The following is a 16109-nucleotide window of genomic DNA, read 5'->3' as shown; positions in this document are numbered from 1 at the left end:
TTATTAAGAAGCATCGAGTCACATCAAATAAGATAATGACACTTTGGACACTTGTCAAAACATATGTGCATAACATGCTTTGCTAACATTTTCTTTTTTCATGATAATACATTGATCGATACATTAAAGAATATGACGACGGATCAACTACGATGCTTACATCATAGTCTTTCTTTGGCACACGTTACTCGTTTGTCAAATAGAAAAACATCTTTGGCAATATGCGTCGTAAGTTATTTTATATTTCTTTGTAAATTATATTTATGTAATTGTTGGCTTTATGTTTCTTTTTCTCGAGAATCTCTAATTTATGATCGATAAACAAAATTTAATCTAATAAAACAAAAAATACTGAAAAAACCAAGAATGTTAGGAAATTTTAGTTGTGCCGACTATGCAAAACAAAAACAAAAACAAAAAATATTGAAGCTAGCTAGTTCTGTTTTGATGGCTTCAGCACGGGCATAGGTTACAGAAAAAGACTGATACAGAAAAATACAATATAGTACCATTTTCGGAGCACATCACTGCGAGTCTTTGAATAAAATGCTTGCCACGATATTCTTACAATCATCTCGTAGAGGCTTCACAACACATAGGTATCCAGTTGCATTTCGTGATTGGATGTAACAGAATTCCTCGTTGCCGTCTTTCAGCATCTTGCTTGCTGCTCTTCGCAAATCTTATTAATGGGAGGGAGGGGTAAAATGCATTACACTACTTACAACTCTGCTCTGGATTCTTCAACCTCATCCTTGTAAGAAGCAAATGCTTTGATGATAGACTCGTATATGGTAACCCCTTTCAAATACTCCTCTTTGTTTAAGAACTGCAGCAGTTGTAAAGCGGAAAAATGTTACACATCCAATAAGGAAGAACAGTGCAATTGTTGCAACACCCTTAGAACAGTGAGAAAAGTTTCAAAATAGCAAGCTTCTTTAAGTGTTCCTAGTTTTCAGAAAAAATATGTTACAAAGCAATAGATAAAAAATGGTTATCATGATAAAACTACCGATAAAGGAGCAAAAAGACCATTTGGTTTGCCTTTCAGTTGTGCAAGTTTCTAGTAGGATAGAGCATGTCTCATGTTCTTTATGTCATCAAAAAATTTAAAACCTTAATGATTTAGTCCAGTATCTTATGTAGTCTTTCCATCGATGGGAACAAGTTCCGAAAAGAAAAAAACAAGTTGTATGTCTTTAGTTCCAGTTTTATAATATTATCTACACTTGTGAGCACCAGACATGATATTATGAAGCACCAAATCATGAACGTCTACATGTCCAGAAAAATATCCATTTGTTGAAATGTCGTTTACCGGTCCACAAAGAGGAATTGAAATTCAGAAGCATCAAACCATGCATAATAACCTATACTATGAAAGTCCATACGTCTTCTAGTACATGTATAATTGTGGAACTATGTACAAGTACCAACTCTGTGAAAATATAAACAATTTTCTCAAATAATTGTGTGAAGGAAAATTAGTCCACCTCATGAAAACATTTGCTTTCTAAGCATTTTATTGGCTTTGAACTTTTGTTAATCTAAATCTTTCTGACTTGGAAAGCTACTTCTTTCACAATTTTCACAATTGTTCTCAACATATCAAGATAGTATTCTTATCTATTATTGTCATTTATGTATTTTTGAGGAAGGAACTTGTGCTAAAGACAAACCTCATTATGGTCATGGAGTAGTATAGGAGTGTTTGCCATCGGTGAAAAACCAAATGCTGGTATTCCCAGTTCTCGAAAAAAGCGAGCATCAGTTGAGGCTGGGAAAATTTCTGGCTTGCTAAGTTTACCATTGGCTTCCTTCACAGCTTCTTCGAACAGTATCCACCAAGAGTTAGATCTATCTGCAGCAGTGATGGCTGGCTTTCCAAACATGTCATACACAGACACCTTCTGCTTAAACTGCTCAATACAAATATACCTTTAGACCAATTGTAAAGGCACAAAAAGATCAAAAAGCCTAATGGATTAAGTTGAAAGAACACAGATGTTCCTGTTCCTATTAAGATCATGTAAAATGAGAAGAAAAAAAAAGAAGCTAAACTGGAATCTTCATATACAAAGTAAAAGAAGCAGACATACGTACATCAACTTCCAGACTACAATGACCTGAGCGCACTGTGAGACCATTGATGGGAAACATTCAGATGACAAATAAATCGGTTCCATAAATTTGGAACCAGTCCTTAACAAAGTTATGCATTCAAAAGACATTGTTCGATATTTCTTGAACAAGTTGATGAAACACTTATTTAGCACATACCTCATATGTCATGTTGCGTGATGATGGTGCCCATTCCTCAGCAATTCGTTTCTCCAATGCTTTGGGATCAGTGTTAGGAGGGACTCGGATGTCAAGACCAACCTCTGCTTCAGATGGCTGAAGATTCATGACAAAACCCTGATAGAAAGCCATTGAGATACATTCATAAGTGGAATCCATAATTCATAAAAGAACATGAATTATATATTCACCGAGAAAGAAATGACATCCAGAACGTTCCAATGAAACTGAAGAAATTAGAGCATCTTGTATGCATATATGAGAATTTTGATCCAATAAATGACAGTTAAGTTGTTAAACTTGATGATATCATTTTTAACAATCAAATGTATAAAAATGTTTAAGAGAAAATGACTTTGTTACTAAAATCAAAAAATCAGTGAGAAACCTCACGACAATAGTCTAAATCACTTAAAATATAAAGTAAATCAGATTAATGACTCCTAACATATTTAACTTACTTTTGAGTTACTTTATCATTGACATAATTAACTAGAAACCATAATGCAAAATAGGGATTTATCTTGTTTTAGTAAGGAAATATTGTCAGAAAACATAATGGTAATTCGGTCAGACTTTATTTGAACAACAAAGGCTTATCTTGATCTTGCTGATGTGTCTTCAAAGCTCATTCTTAATAGTATTATTTTAGACTATCTGAGTTTACTACTCTCAAATAAATTAGCCTCAAAGCAGCCAACTAAAATACAAAAAATAACACTTCTTTATTCCCATATTTGAAGAAATTTGATCAGAGATTTAGGTTTAGTTTCTGGTAGAGGTGTAACATGGAGAGATTAAAATTCCAGCACACAAAAGGACAAACTATGGATTACTTCAGATGATGAGTAAGAGCAACTTAAGATGGCAAACAACGAGAGCAAACTGATGCACGGATAAAGTTAAATATCATCAACAAAACCTCTTCTACGCTTTATGGAATAAGCTGGAGAACTGTCCATCATCATCACTCTCCAATAGACAGTTTATGTTCAACAAATAGACGGCCGGATTATACAGACACAAACCTTTCTTCTTTTTACATACTAAATGACTCAATTAATCATGTGTTAATATGCATGTACCGGTGTTAGAAATAAAAAGAAGTGGAAGAACAAGTCAACTTGAAAATGTCATTACAGTCTTGTTAGAGACAATTGTTGACATCATAGAAGAAGCATGTGCAAAATAGTGATTTCGAGTTCAAGCAGTAAGGCTTGAGTTAGCATTTAATTAAGATAAAGATGGTTGATGCCACCAGGAGGAGGAAACAAATGGGTGAGATATAATGATTGCAGGCCCTGGATGTGATTCGAGTACCACAAATATAGACGAAAGTTAAGGAGTGTGATTAGGAGGATTTTTTTCCACAATAATGAACAAAGATACAAGGGAGAAGCATGTAAGATTTCTACATGAAAATTTTTCCAATGATTGATGAAGCGGAAAAAAAAATGAAAATGAAAAAGAGGAGGAGAGAGAGGCTAGCTGATTCCTCCACCAGTTGCCCTACAGAATCTTCAGATTCCATCTAACACGACAGTGAGATGGAAAGTATGAAAGTGAACTCTTACAGCATGACTGAAAGCCTGAATAACTTCATAAATGTGCTAACTGGAGCTGGACGTTGTCTTAAGTCATGGAAGATTTGTGTTCTGGGTTTTCCAAGTTTGTTCACATGGTAATTCTAGGGGCAGGTTTCATGGTAACTGGATTCTTATGTGCCCTTAGTTGCTAAACCTACTTTCTATAGGGTGAATGATTTGCTTAATTTGTCTTCTGTGGTTGATTTGCTTTGCAACAGACAGTCGAACGGGGATAAAATTCTTCAAAGCTTTTGGTCATATTTTGGGTAAGACTATTTCTATTTACATATCGCTTGAGCCTCAGAAGGATTTCTAGTTTTGGAAACCTGATTCCAAAGGTTTAGGTTTGGGAAAATTTGCTTATATTTTTGTTCATAGCCTGAGTAGAGAAGCCAGTCAAATTAGTGTCCTCAGGTTAAATAATTGTTGCACAATTGCCTCTCCACTTTGGATAGGTTAGCTACTTTGGGGATTGGAAATGGGAATTTGTCTCAATTGTGTCATGTGGAGAATGAAGTTATTCCTCATCCCTTCTTCCTGTGTTCTTTTTCCACCATGATCTGGCAGTTTTTCAAACAGAAATTAGACACTAAATTTGTCTTTCTTACGAGCTACGAATGATGCTTGGCTTTTGAAAGGAATTGATGGTGGTTAAACTAACATGCTGATCCTTTGGTCCCTCATCGCTCATGATAGTCTCGACAACAACTCTTGCAATAAGCTGAGGATATGGACTAAAAGAATTGCTTCCTTATCCAATGTGGTAAAGAAGTACCGGTATGAGGGCTGTAATGAGATGTGTCATATAAGAATATGCTGGGAGAAACCTTCACTTGGTCAGTATAAGCTCAATGGAAACGCCTCGTGGAAGAATATGGATGGGGGTATAGGTTTTGTTATTAGAGATGATACTGGTAATTGTGTACTTTCTAAGTGTAGATACTTGGGAAACAGATCAATCCTACGCTCTGAAGCTGCTTAGCTTAGAGATGGATGGAAGGCAGCTTTGTAGAAAGGCATTCATCGAATACATATTAAGACTGACTCAGTGATTTGGTAGCTGTTGACAAAGGAAACCAGACCACCTTGCGCTATAAAATTTCTCAGTGATTTGGTATTTGAATGTTATTAAAGACGTTTGTTTTTTGTTAATCCATTTTTGAAGACTATAAAATTTCTCATATATTTAGAGAGGGTAAGCTAAATAGCTTCCTCAATTTGCTAGAGCTAGTAGGTTCAGTCGAATCTAGAAAGGGGAATGGCCTTCCCATCTACTTGTATGTTTTGAATTTAAATATAAGCTACCCATTTTAACTAATATCAATTTGCTTCATTAAAAGAAGATTAGAAAATGACCTACTTACTGCGGAGAACAAAAACCTGAGGCATCAGAACTCGAGGCAAGTGAAAGATGGTAGTTCAAAAAGTGAAATTGATCGAAATAAGCAGAGTTGACGGCACTTACAGTGGGCGATGGGATTCCAGCCTTGAGGTACACCAGATTTACTGACACCACCTCCCCCTCCACCTTCGTCCCTGTCTTCACCAAATCAAACTGCGCCGCCCTGAACCTCCTCACCGCCTCCACACTCTTCATCACATTCTCCATTGCGCTCCCATCGTAAAGCTTCGCTCCGTGCCCTGGCGCACCTTGGGCTCGGATCACGAGCCACCACGGGCATCTCTCGCCATAGAAAACCCTATACTCCGGCCGGGGCGAAGCCAGCCCCTCGTCAAGCACCACTCCCACCCTCATTTGCTTAAACGTGTCCGAAGCCACCAACGCCCCCACGCCGTCCGTCCCACCGATCTCCTCGTCGGGCACGAAAGAGATGTAGATGGTCCGATCGGGCACAAAGCGGGCGGCCTTGAGGCGGCGGATGGCCTCGAGGTATTGGATCCCGACGCACTTCATGTCCTGCGAACCGCGGGCGTAGATGTTGCCCTCGGACCCGAGGGCGGCGGAGAAGGGCGGGTGGACCCACTTGTGGCGCTCGGCGGGGACGACGTCAGTGTGAGAGTTGAGGAGCAGGGAGGGGAGGGAAGGGCGGCGTCCGGGCCACTTGAGGAGGAGGAGGGGCTTGCCGGCGACGAATTCTAGGGTTTCGTGCTTGAGGGAGAGGGAATCGGCTTGAGATCGAAGGAAGGCGGCTGCGGCGGCGTAATCCGGGGACGGGTGGGCGGTGTCGATGCGGAGGTACTCCTGGAAGCGGGAGATCGCTGCGTCGGCCTCGGCAGCCGTAAAGGCAGCTCCTTCCGCCTCCGCCGCGGAGAGAAAGAAGAGAACGAGGAGTAGGAGACGAGAAGCGGAGGAAACGTTCTCGTTGCGTCGCTCCGCCATGGATGGATGGATCAGTCGATCAATCTGATAGATTACTGAAGGGGGCATTTACTTTGTAAGCTGTGTGGTGGGCTATGCTTTGGAATGAATCACGCACACGTTTCAAATATTTACCGATGCATAGGATTGACAATATCTTTTTTCAAGTATAATCAAAAGATTTTACACTGTTAGTGAACAAAAGTACCATGGCTGATGAGTCAGCACGGTTAGGTCCGTTGGTCAACATCGGAAGTTTTTTATGGAATGAGTAGGATGATGAGGTGGTTGCACCCTCGGGAAGGAATGTTGGTCGACGTTGGTCGGGATCCGGACTGGCTCACTGCTCTTCCTTGTGCGATAGAAAGTATCTCTTGGGTCGATACGCTCGTTGCTCGGGGGTGTCCGCCTTCTTGCAAAATGGCCTTCGTCGAGTATTTTCCGACTTTGGCCCCTCCGACGAGCAAATTAGTGGAGTATTTTTATATCGAGTTTTTCTCCCTTTGGTCGGGTGTCGACCGAGGGTTTATATACTATTATGCGATTGGTTGCACCTCGATTTGGTATGACCACTGACCTTTGTGGGATGGGATAGCTTTTGTGACAGGCTAGCATCTTGGGGGATGCCTGAGCGGCACCACCTCGAGCCCTTGGGATAGTCTTGTCGCATAGTATCTCGGTACGGAACCTAGCTTGACGTATGTCACGGGGTTCTGATGATGTGTGGCGCCAAATTCTGACACTAGTTGGGACGTGGCGTGTGACGTCGATGATGACTCATCTCGGGACCAAATATGTCTTATCATGCAAGGAAAAAGGTTCGAGATAGCTTTACTAATTTATCAATGCATAGATGTCTAATATTTGTTGAAAGAATTAATCGACTTGTCTATCGTTCAGATTTATAAATTGATCTGTGCTACACCTAATATATATATATATATATATATATATATATATATATATATATATTCCTATAAAATTGGATATTTATTTCAAATAAAGTGGTACTCGTTTATTCTTTTTTCAAGAAAAGAAGTTGTCTTAACTAAGAGTATATATTAACTAATTGAGATTGATAGAGAAAATAACAATGTTGCCAACTCATTTCCTCCCTTAGGTCGAAGAAGCCACCTAAAACAACTCATGCAAATAATCTTACAGCCTTGCCTGTCTCGACCACTGGAAAAAGACCAATGAGGCTTTATAGGGAAAGCAATGACACAATCATTGTTCTGCTGAATCTTCTGAGTCTTGAGCCATCACTTGGAATCGATACTCACCGCCCAACGTGATCCTCGAAGAAGTCACACAAGTCGATTATTGATACATGATGACCAGACTCATCCTCACACCTTCCCCTCGATCGTGCCATCAGTCGCCAGCAATACATCCCCCTTAGCCTTAATTTCCAAAGGGGTCATATGCTTAATCGCAGGGGTTATTAATTTTTGACGACGTGGCCCCACTCTTCAGGCACCTGACGTCGATTGTCATCCCTTGTTCGTTCCAGGCACTTGCGCTAACAGACGATGTGCCTCTAATCATCCTTCCCTAACGTAATCGATAATAAGATATACTCACTAACAATCGACATAAATGAATCATTGACGATACGAGAAGCTTAAGGGGGGACGAGCAATCGACCATCCTCTAGCGATAAATCAGGTATAAGAGCTAGCCTCTGATGAGATAAGCAGACTCAACCTAAACTCTTTTGAGCTATACTTAACCATTTTCACTTTCTCTATTGTCTAAAGTGCACCTCGGGGTGACGTGAAGCATCACTAGATAAAGCCAAGGTGCACCTCAGGACGACTATAAGCCTCGTTCAATGGAGAAACTGCACTTCGGAAGGATCGCAAGTCGATCACTATGGGCCAACAAAGCCTCATGAGTCTACCTGTCACCGTAGCCTCAAGCTTGAATCGCACTCACTTGATCCACTTGGGCTACTTGGAAGGTTACATGCTTTCGGGATAGAACCAGATCAATGGCACGAAGACAACAACAGACATTAACATCAATCAAGTATTATCACCCGATAACGTCCGCTCGTTGTACCGATCCCACGTCGGCCAATCAGTAAAGAAGAAAAATCTCAACGCAAGTTTTTGTTCGACCATTCTCCACAAATCAACAAAAAAGAAAATAAATGAGAGATAGATCAAGTTCCAACTCACGAAAAGAACACAAAATAGCATTGCACACCCGTAGGCGAGCAAGTCTGTCAGACATAGAGAGATGATGATGCAGAAGCATTCTTCCAAAAAATCTTAATTCTAGACAATACTAACAGCCTCCACAAACAACACTATCCATCCCCATTTCCAGCAGATATATCCACCTATTGATGCAAATATTTATAGACAGATTTAGTAGAAATCACTGTCTTCACATCGTCTTCCAAAATTAAAAAAAAAACTATTAATGAGTATAAGTTATAATATTAAGTAAACATATGTAACCTATTAATTTTTTAACCAATACCTCCTAAGGCTAATCTTTTAATATTTTAAGTAAAACTCGTAAGAAAAAAAAAATGAGGTGAAAAGCTTTAATCATGCAACGCAGCAGGCTTCACCGGTGAGGAAAATCTTTGTCGGTGATAGTTGACGGTTCATCGAGGGCGGTACATTTCCTCTCCATTGACGTGGTCGGCATGGCTGTTTCACAACTCGAAGGCATCCCTTGAGAAAAATGGCTGGTGACCTCGTTGCCTGCACGGTCGATTTCTTCGACGTCGCAGCCGGGTCAAGCACGAAGGAATCATTTTCACCGTCCTCTTTACGAACCAATTATAATAGATTATCTCCTGTAATTAATTATTTTTAATATTTTTATTTTTATATATTTTAAAAATTATATTAATATTTTTATAATTATGAAAGTAAGATATTTAGGTTCATTTATCATAACGTCATTCGTTTTATCAATGAAAATATATAAATAAATAAAAAATAATAATTTTAATATTTTAATTGATGGTGATGGACGATGTCGATACTAGAAGCCGCAGGTGGGTGTTGAGATGAGGAGAGCGACGACAAGAGGTGAAGGTTGCTTTGCATTTGCATCAACGTCGAGATAATTGCCGAGCGACTGAGAGGATCACTCGATAATTGCATTCATGTCGACGAAAATATAAAGCAACCCTCATCTCTCACTGTCATTATCCTCATCCACAACATCCATCCTCAGCTTTCGATGGTATCGTCGTTTGTCATATTTTCATTAATTGAAACATTAAAATTATCTTTTTCTTATTGTTTTCATATTTTCATTAGTAAAACCGAGGATAAATGAACCTAGATGTTTTATTTTTGTAATTATAGAAATATCAATATAACTTTTTAAAATGTAAAGATCTGGATACTAAAGATAAGTAATTATGAGGATAATATGTAATTAACCCTCTCTTTACATGGACCATGACAATCAATCCCTATTCTCCATTGTTGAAGCCCTACACTTGCTCGCCAAGCATGGTTGTCGCCTCACCTCTTCGGCCACCCAACGAAAGGGAATCCTAGGAGGCCTCTCCTACCATTGAGGGGGTTGCTTTGACGAGTGTTTGCTTGCTCGAGGATACGATGCTACAGGATGCCCTAAAGCCGAAACTCTCATCCCATGCTATGACGCGACGAGGATACCCTTCGTGTTGTCACGAGTGGACGTTGTGGAGGAACATTGAGGGTTCAACCACACGAGGTGGGTGACGATACCATCGCACTTGGAGACACCAACGATGATACTACAATCATCGTCGATGTAGGCGCCCAAGCGGATAGTGATAATGTTGGTCGACGAAGGGAAGGCAGCGGAGATGATAGTGGTGGTGGAGGAACTTTGAGAAGCGGAGTGAAGCTACGACGATGGTAGTCGATAATGCTGAGGTGGAGGCTGCCGGCCACGCAACTCCACACCACACGTGAGCAACCGATCGATCAGGAATGACACGGGTCCAACACGGATAAAAAAAAATAAATTAATAAAACCTAAACACATGTCGAACACGTATCTATTTCTGACACAGATACGCCCACATCGAGTAGGCATGTCGATGCTTCATCGTATCGCTGCCGATAGACCTCCTCTGCTCTTCTCGATTCACCCTTTGCGTCCCTCTCTTAACCAACCTGTCCTCGGTTGGTCCTGATGTGACCATCTTCAGCAATCCTCGCTGATATTAAGCAACCCCCGCGATGCGGGCTGCGATACTTTGAGCTATCGTCCAAACTCTACCGCACCGATCATTCCTCTGGTGAGAGGGGACCAGTGGCACTGAGACAGACGACTACTACTGCATCTCGATGGCCACGATCAAATGACAAGCAATCAGATTGGCTCATGCACATACATGACAATGAAACATTTCCCTGCAACATCTCTCGACAATTCATCAGAACACTACATAAAGGTACAAACAGGAGCTAGAAACATGAAAAGTTGGTCCCTAAACACCACCACCACCGCAACACCAGAGGAAAAACACGGATCAATTTGTTTCACCATCACTAGGAGCCAAACCCCAAACAGTGACAGCAGCAAGTTACTTCCAGGGCATATTGGACAACCCCTGCTGGTCGCTGTTGTTGTATGTTCCCGTACTCTGGTTGAGCGGGCTCCCAGGCCCACCCGAAGATTCACTCAGAGTGCCCCGCGAGGGAGGGCTGCTGGGTCCTGATGTCCCAGCAGGTACCAGCTTTCCAGGGGCAGACATGGGTTCCAAAGGATTCGTCTTCTTCGTTTCCTTTCTCCCATCAGCTATAAAGCTCCCCACAATCACCTGCATAGAACAACCAGCATCTTATTGAGTTCCCCAACTCTCAATCAAATACAGGCAATAATTCAGAACCCAAGTGGTCACAGAAAAAGAAAGGATATCCATCGCCTTCATCTAAATCTCCAATATTAACCACCTAAACTTGTCAACAGTACGAAAGATTGCTGCAGCAGAGTGTTGCCGTGCAACTCTACACTAACTCGGTCTACATTCACCATTAACTCCCCGTTGCATTATGTAATTGAAATTTACAAGTTGGTTTCGCATGATCGATATAACTTTAATGGAACCATTGATGCAGGAAACTGAGACAACGTAAAGTTGATTTCTTAAAAGTTAATACTGTTGTGAGATTGGAAGACAAACTACTGAGTCCTATGAGAACCAGAAATAATACTGTTGTGAGATTTTGTAACAAAGCAGCCATGCAGGTAAACTCAGTCCCATGACTGAAAACACATGATCAGGGACAAAATGGCTGAATGTGGGTTCTACAGCACCGAGTGCATTTCGCTATTATATGGCTTCGGGTGGGTTTGACATTTAACGAACAAAATAAATCATAAAACCAGTCTGGTAAACAATTTGCAAAAGATAATAACAAAGAAGAAATTAGGACGAAGAATAGTAAACACTAGAGTAAAAAAATTACATGTGACAGAAAGAGAGACCTGGACAGGTGATGCTGCAGTCAGTAGTCCTGCCACTCCCCCACCCAACACGCGTCCATCAGTACCAGCAAGTGAAACACTCAACCCACCCGTCCGACTCCGCTGGCCACCACTCTCTGAAAGCAGAAATGAGCCTGATAATGACAATATCTCAAACCGTCCCTGCACATGGAAAATATAAGGATAGGGATAAGTAAATAGCTATTACAGATTAATAAAAAGTGGAAAGAAAATGTTAATCAACGATAGGGTTCGCCATTTCGGGTACCAGATCCATCTCGGAGATTTATCGGTATCGTATGTATCATTCCGTACTGGAGTATCGACACACGGTATACGCCCCGACGAGAACTCGGGCAAGCCATGTCTCGGTGACAAGTCTGACCAATATATACCGCTCGTACCATACCAACTCGGGCGATACAACAAACCTTGGTCGACGAGACAAAATTGAGAAAGATCCATCCTAACGTTGTCTAGTTTACATAACCAGACATTCAAAGTATATTGCCCATTTCATATAGGCATGTGCATCATAAATGGTAATCATATCTTTCTTTCTTAATCTTAAGTGACAATCATAACTTTGAAACTAAAAAAGTACAGATGGAAAAAATTGACCCATAAGTAATTCTAAGAGGTCATCTGATTGACATCTACTCTAGTTCATGATATGGCAAATCCATTTCAGCCAGTGAAAAGTTTTAAAACAATCGAGAACAAAAGTTAGCTGTTTGTGCAGACCTAAGCCAAAAATGACTAAAATTACCTCTGACTTAAGCCAGAAACCATGCGATTATACAAAATGATCGGGCAGCAAAATTAACAAAAACACCACATGAAACAATTGGTACAACAGTTCCGGAAGGAACCTGAACTTGTCAATGTCAGTTTCGAGCACACACCTCATAAGTTACAGTTCCACCAGAAGTTGCGGTTTGACGAAGAGTTACATTAGATATTGCACCATTTGCTGAAAGAATGCAAACAGCACGGGGACCATGCTGACAAAATGACATAATTTTTGATGATACATCCTGAAACCATGATCAAATGATTATTAGCAGATTAGTGTCTTTAAAACTCAATTTCTCAGAAACTCTTAGATGTAACAATTGAAGATACACTAGACAACTGAAGATACACTAGCTTTACTGGTCTTATGTTTTCAGTAAAGCACTGGCTTTATCAAGTGTTTATGAAATTTCAAAATTCAGGCCTTGATATGTATGTAACATGAAGATACCAAATGCTGCTACCAAGTTGAGCGGTTGACAAACTATTGAGTAAATTTTCTCTAAGGTGCAAAGGCTTCATGATTTTGACCATCTGACAGATATAGAAAACAAATTGTTATAACTTAAGGATGACTAAGAAAATGTAAAAAGGCAGCTAATACACACGACGGTTTCACCATAGCAGAGTTCAAGATGGTTGAGATACATTCTGCTTTACCCTTTACAAGAAAAGAGTTTCTGTTATTCATACACAGCACTCAGCACCACCAAAACGGCCATACCAATAAGCAAAGCCCCCTCTTGATTATAACAAAAGGCAGTCATGCAAATTGAAAACCTAAATACATTTACTGTTTCCCACTAATTAGACATATCTGAAGAAATTTCTACCCAGTTAATCATCCTTTAAGCCGCACACTATCTCACTATCTCATCTAAATTTTGCATTACATAACAAAATAAATGAAATGAAGGAGGAAAATGTCAAGCGTAAACCAAACAAAATGAAATCACCATAAAGGCAAAAACAAACAATCCGCTACCACAAAAGGTGCAGCAATTGTGGGAATATCAAATCCTACTGAAACAAAATTTGGAAAATGGAAGATGATCCACAAATCCAAGAATTACTACAATCCAGAGATGACAACACCTGTATCAGACATAACAAAAACCAAGATAGAATTGACATTAAAAGACATATCTCCAAGAATTCAAATGGTCTACCACTTAATAGGTAGCATTAGCATCTGAGCATTCATGTTGATGGGTGACTCTGGGCAAAAATATCAAAATTGACCCGATCTTCTGCTTGTCACAGATTCATAGCTAAGGCTAACTTAGGCAGGATCTACACACTTGAAGAATAAAAACGCTCTCCAAGACTTACTAGCATAATACATCAGCTACAATAACAATGAAAATAAAATAAAATCCACAAGGATTATATAGCAGTTTTGCAATTACATTCAGCATCAAAGAACAGACACTAACAGCAATCTGACATGAGAGCATGTTGCTCATAAATTATTAAGCATAATAACCAGAATTTCAGAAACAGGTTCCACACAATGCAATCTGTTGGTAGCTCTGTAATTACAACAAAAGAACAGCACCATAAATCAAAAGATTAAAGAAAAAAAAGACCATTATTCATCCTCCCTAACTATATGAAACTTATTATGCAACAAATATATGAATACCTCTCCAGTCTTCACTGTAATAACATGAGGAGTAAATCCAATCCCTGCTGATCCTGCAAGTGTTTTCTCCTCATTAGAACAATTTATAGAGATGTGGAATTAGATATGTCAATAAGATATTAAATTAAAAAAAAAGAAATATGGCTAATCAAACATATTTAAGAGCCTCAATGTTTTCCATGGACTCTAAGATAGAATTGTTTGGATGTGCTTGGGCATATGCAAAGCGGTCTCATTCTAAGAATCCACATAGGTGCCGGTGATCTAGACAGTAACGAAAAATGACCACATATGACAAAATAATTCAAGTTTCAGCAGAACTGATAAATCATCTGGCATGGTAAATTCGGAAAGTTAGCAATGTATCTTACAAATTAGCATGACCAGTCTAAAAATTCAAATTGCATATAACATCAAACCAATCACCTTATATAATTTATCGAATATAAACACAGGTAAAAATAAAACAGGGGCATGAAGGTAATTTTAAGAAGATCATTCCCCTGTCAGTCAGATCTCCCAGGAACTCGAGTCCCCAGCAGAGTCAAACACTTGGTATTTATGCCTTTGACTGTGTAATCTCTCATTCCCACCACATCGTGAAGCATTGGTTTTTCTGCTAGATCCCAAAAAAGTAAACAGATATAGACCAGAAAATAAAAGACCATCCATCCCATGTTGCAACAGTAGGAACTCTATTCCACTGAAAAAATCATCAGATCTACAGATATATGCAACGTATAACAGGGATTACCTAAAGCAGCCATCTGCTGCTTCTTGCCGGAACCAGAAGGCCGGCCCCTTGCTTTCTTGGTAGGATCTGCCCAGGATGCTGGCTTAGTTGTCCCAGGAAAGAGAGGGGAGCATCCACTGGCTCCTGGCGGGACTGAAGCAGCAGCGGATGTAGGAGCAAGGGCCACGATGCCATCAGGCCCGTACTTTCTCGGCCGCCCTCGCTTCCGCTTCACCGGCTCCCCGATGTTAATATTTAGGCCATGTGATGCCATTACCGGAGAGGGACCTTCGACGCCGCTGCCAGTGCTTCCTCCCCCTCGGCCTCCTCCTTGGTAAGAGAGAGTCGTAGGACTAGTAGAAGGAGGTGACGAAGGAGAGTTGCTGGTCACTGGCTTGTATATCGCTGTACCATCCTGCGTATAGGCCAACCGCATGCTCTGGATCGCCGGCTGGTTCTGCGTCGAGCTTTTCTGCATGGCAACGTCAAAGGGCTCCCTAGCAGACATAATTCCTGTCTCTGATCTCACTTCCATGGCGACAGCGAGGAAGCTCAAAACACCATTACCAGAAAAAGAAACAAACCCCCACCGAAGAACCAACCACCTCCGGAGCTCCGCAGAAAGAACAGCACGAAGTAAAAAAATCCCAACTCAAGATTCTTGTTCAAAGGAGAACAAGGAGCGATTTTGAAGACAAATTCAACGGAAGAATGGAAAGTTCACTCTACCCAGCAAGAGTCCACGAGATCAGGAAATAAATCAGTAGAAAGTTCCAATTTTTACAGCAGAAACCTACTCGAACAAGCATGAAAACACGACCGGTGAATGATAGTGCATAAACCCGCAAAACCCTGAGCATCAAAGTCCCATCTTTGTCCCTGGGTATTACATCAGAAACAAAAAAACAAGAAGAAAGAAGGACAGCATCAGGATCAGACCACAGCTCACTGTACAAAGTGAAGAGGAACCAATAGTAAGCTAAAGAATTTTACAAACCAAACGCTATTACACAAAAGAAAAAAAGAAAAAGGCCCAAGCACTAAAAAGAGAAGAAAAAAAAGGCAAAACCCTGAGATGATCTCGATCCAGCAAGAGATTTTCAACCCAACTCTCCCCAAAACTCCTCCTTTATCCCGCTAATTTCCCGTAAAATTCAAGAATTTACCACCAGTTTCGGAGAAAAGACTCAGGTAATGCGGAAATGTCGAGGAACCCAGGAAGGAAGCCAGCCAGGTGCTTTATCAGAGAAAAACAAGAAAACAAGAAAAATT

The 16109-nt window shown here is 40.4% G+C and overlaps 2 protein-coding genes across 3 annotated transcripts; both read right to left on the bottom strand.

Moving 5' to 3' along the window:
• Nucleotides 1-352: 352 nt before the first annotated feature.
• Nucleotides 353-6306, bottom strand: LOC103976998 (uncharacterized). The gene is made up of 4 exons (XM_009392379.3): nucleotides 5353-6306; nucleotides 2281-2418; nucleotides 1680-1919; nucleotides 353-829 (listed from the first exon to the last, which is right to left on the bottom strand). Exons 1-4 carry the CDS (start codon nucleotides 6274-6276, stop codon nucleotides 722-724), a joined length of 1410 nt encoding a protein of 469 aa, XP_009390654.2. The 5' UTR covers nucleotides 6277-6306; the 3' UTR covers nucleotides 353-721.
• Nucleotides 6307-10564: 4258 nt separating this feature from the next.
• LOC135606874 (AT-hook motif nuclear-localized protein 10-like) lies at nucleotides 10565-15716 on the bottom strand. Of its 2 annotated transcripts, none has more exons than XM_065098209.1 (5): nucleotides 14859-15716; nucleotides 14105-14157; nucleotides 12570-12701; nucleotides 11665-11826; nucleotides 10565-10996 (listed from the first exon to the last, which is right to left on the bottom strand). In XM_065098209.1, the coding sequence occupies exons 1-5, from the start codon at nucleotides 15370-15372 to the stop codon at nucleotides 10760-10762; spliced, it is 1098 nt and encodes a 365-aa protein (XP_064954281.1). In that variant the 5' UTR covers nucleotides 15373-15716; the 3' UTR covers nucleotides 10565-10759. The 2 variants fall into 2 exon arrangements, with proteins under 2 accessions (XP_064954281.1, XP_064954282.1); XM_065098210.1 differs by having other exon boundaries at nucleotides 10719-10996; nucleotides 11646-11826; nucleotides 14859-15518.
• Between the last annotated feature and the right edge of the window lie 393 nt (nucleotides 15717-16109).

This window comes from Musa acuminata, chromosome BXJ2-3 (genome assembly GCF_036884655.1).
Source record: "Musa acuminata AAA Group cultivar baxijiao chromosome BXJ2-3, Cavendish_Baxijiao_AAA, whole genome shotgun sequence".
NCBI classification, from domain to species: domain Eukaryota; kingdom Viridiplantae; phylum Streptophyta; class Magnoliopsida; order Zingiberales; family Musaceae; genus Musa; species Musa acuminata.
This window is presented reverse-complemented; position numbering and strand designations above follow the sequence as displayed.